Source organism: Penaeus monodon, chromosome 19, assembly GCF_015228065.2.
Source record: "Penaeus monodon isolate SGIC_2016 chromosome 19, NSTDA_Pmon_1, whole genome shotgun sequence".
In the NCBI taxonomy this organism is placed as follows: Eukaryota; Metazoa; Arthropoda; class Malacostraca; order Decapoda; family Penaeidae; genus Penaeus; species Penaeus monodon.
This window is the reverse complement of record NC_051404.1, coordinates 14,103,425-14,104,533: the sequence shown is the minus strand read 5'-3', so window position 1 is coordinate 14,104,533 and position 1,109 is coordinate 14,103,425. Positions and strand designations below refer to the sequence as shown.

The window sequence follows — 1,109 nt, the reverse complement described above, 5'->3', positions numbered from 1 at the left end:
CACATCCAATGGGTTAACATTTATATATGAAATTCACATGATAGCTGCATAAGCTCATAGCAGGTTCTTTGAACATAAATATGGCCATTAAAGGCACACTGATAAAACTTCTGGTATATGCCAAATAATCAAAAATAATTAGAGTTAGAAAAGTAACCACAAAAATGCTCTAATTTCAAGGTAGAAGCACCTGTTTTTACATCCAAATTCTTCAAGTTAGCTATTTAAAGTCTACCATAACATGCAACCAGAACATGTACAATGCAAAACATGGGTCCACATCAGCTAATACGGGTCAGGTCAGATGATGTCTTATTTCTTAACTTATTTTTCTTTTACCTCACATTAAGAATTTGTTATGTGGCTCCTTTTCTCAACTAATTCTCTTTAAATCTTCAAGTAGAAGCATAATCATACTCCAATACACAAAAGTCTTAAAATAAAACATGAGTCGGGCAGAATGTATGGTAACATCTACTGTCCTGCTTGAGAACAGACAAAACCTGTTGTATACCATGGGATACAATAAACATAAAACCAATCTTATATTTATTTACCATCTCTCTTTAAAAATGCCCTTCCAACTTGATAATTCATTCAGTATTTACAACTTCAACTCATTATTAATGGTAATGCTGAAAAGCATTCAAAAATTTTGTATAACATAATAATAAAAAAATAAATATTAAGAAAACTGACCAATTTTACTTTAGAAAATCAGAGCCAGCACTTCATAAGCTGAATTCTCAACTTTACTGATTTTCTCTCCCCCCGTAAGTGTATTACTTTCTTGCACACTCAATTACTTTTATTCCTACATACACGTAAAACACATCACAACAAGCCTGGGTAGCAGGATCTAAATCCCACAATTCAAAAATAAGTCAATCTCAAATTGGAAGCTGGAACATTGGATCTATAATAACCATCGTTTTATCTGATTTAAGAACTGAAATTGTGCTGCAACATCTTTAATACTTACAAACTGTTCTGTAATTTCTTCTGCCATTTTTCTCTTTGGTGTGATGAGGTACCTGTCCATCTCCACATCCAGTCTTTACCTGAAAAGAAAATTAAATATATAGATCACAGCAGCTGTTTTAAGATGA

At 32.4% G+C, this 1,109-nt stretch overlaps 1 protein-coding gene across 1 annotated transcript in view; it reads right to left on the bottom strand.

Annotated features, from left to right (window-relative positions):
• The window catches only part of LOC119585074 (ADP-ribose glycohydrolase OARD1-like), a 23,816-nt gene that overhangs the window by 10,638 nt on the left and 12,069 nt on the right, over positions 1 to 1,109 (bottom strand). Inside the window, exon 2 of the mRNA XM_037933694.1 lies at positions 951 to 1,061. Within this exon, the coding sequence (XP_037789622.1) occupies positions 951 to 1,042 (92 nt within the window). The 5' untranslated portion in view covers positions 1,043 to 1,061. The remainder of the gene's footprint in view (positions 1 to 950; positions 1,062 to 1,109) is intronic.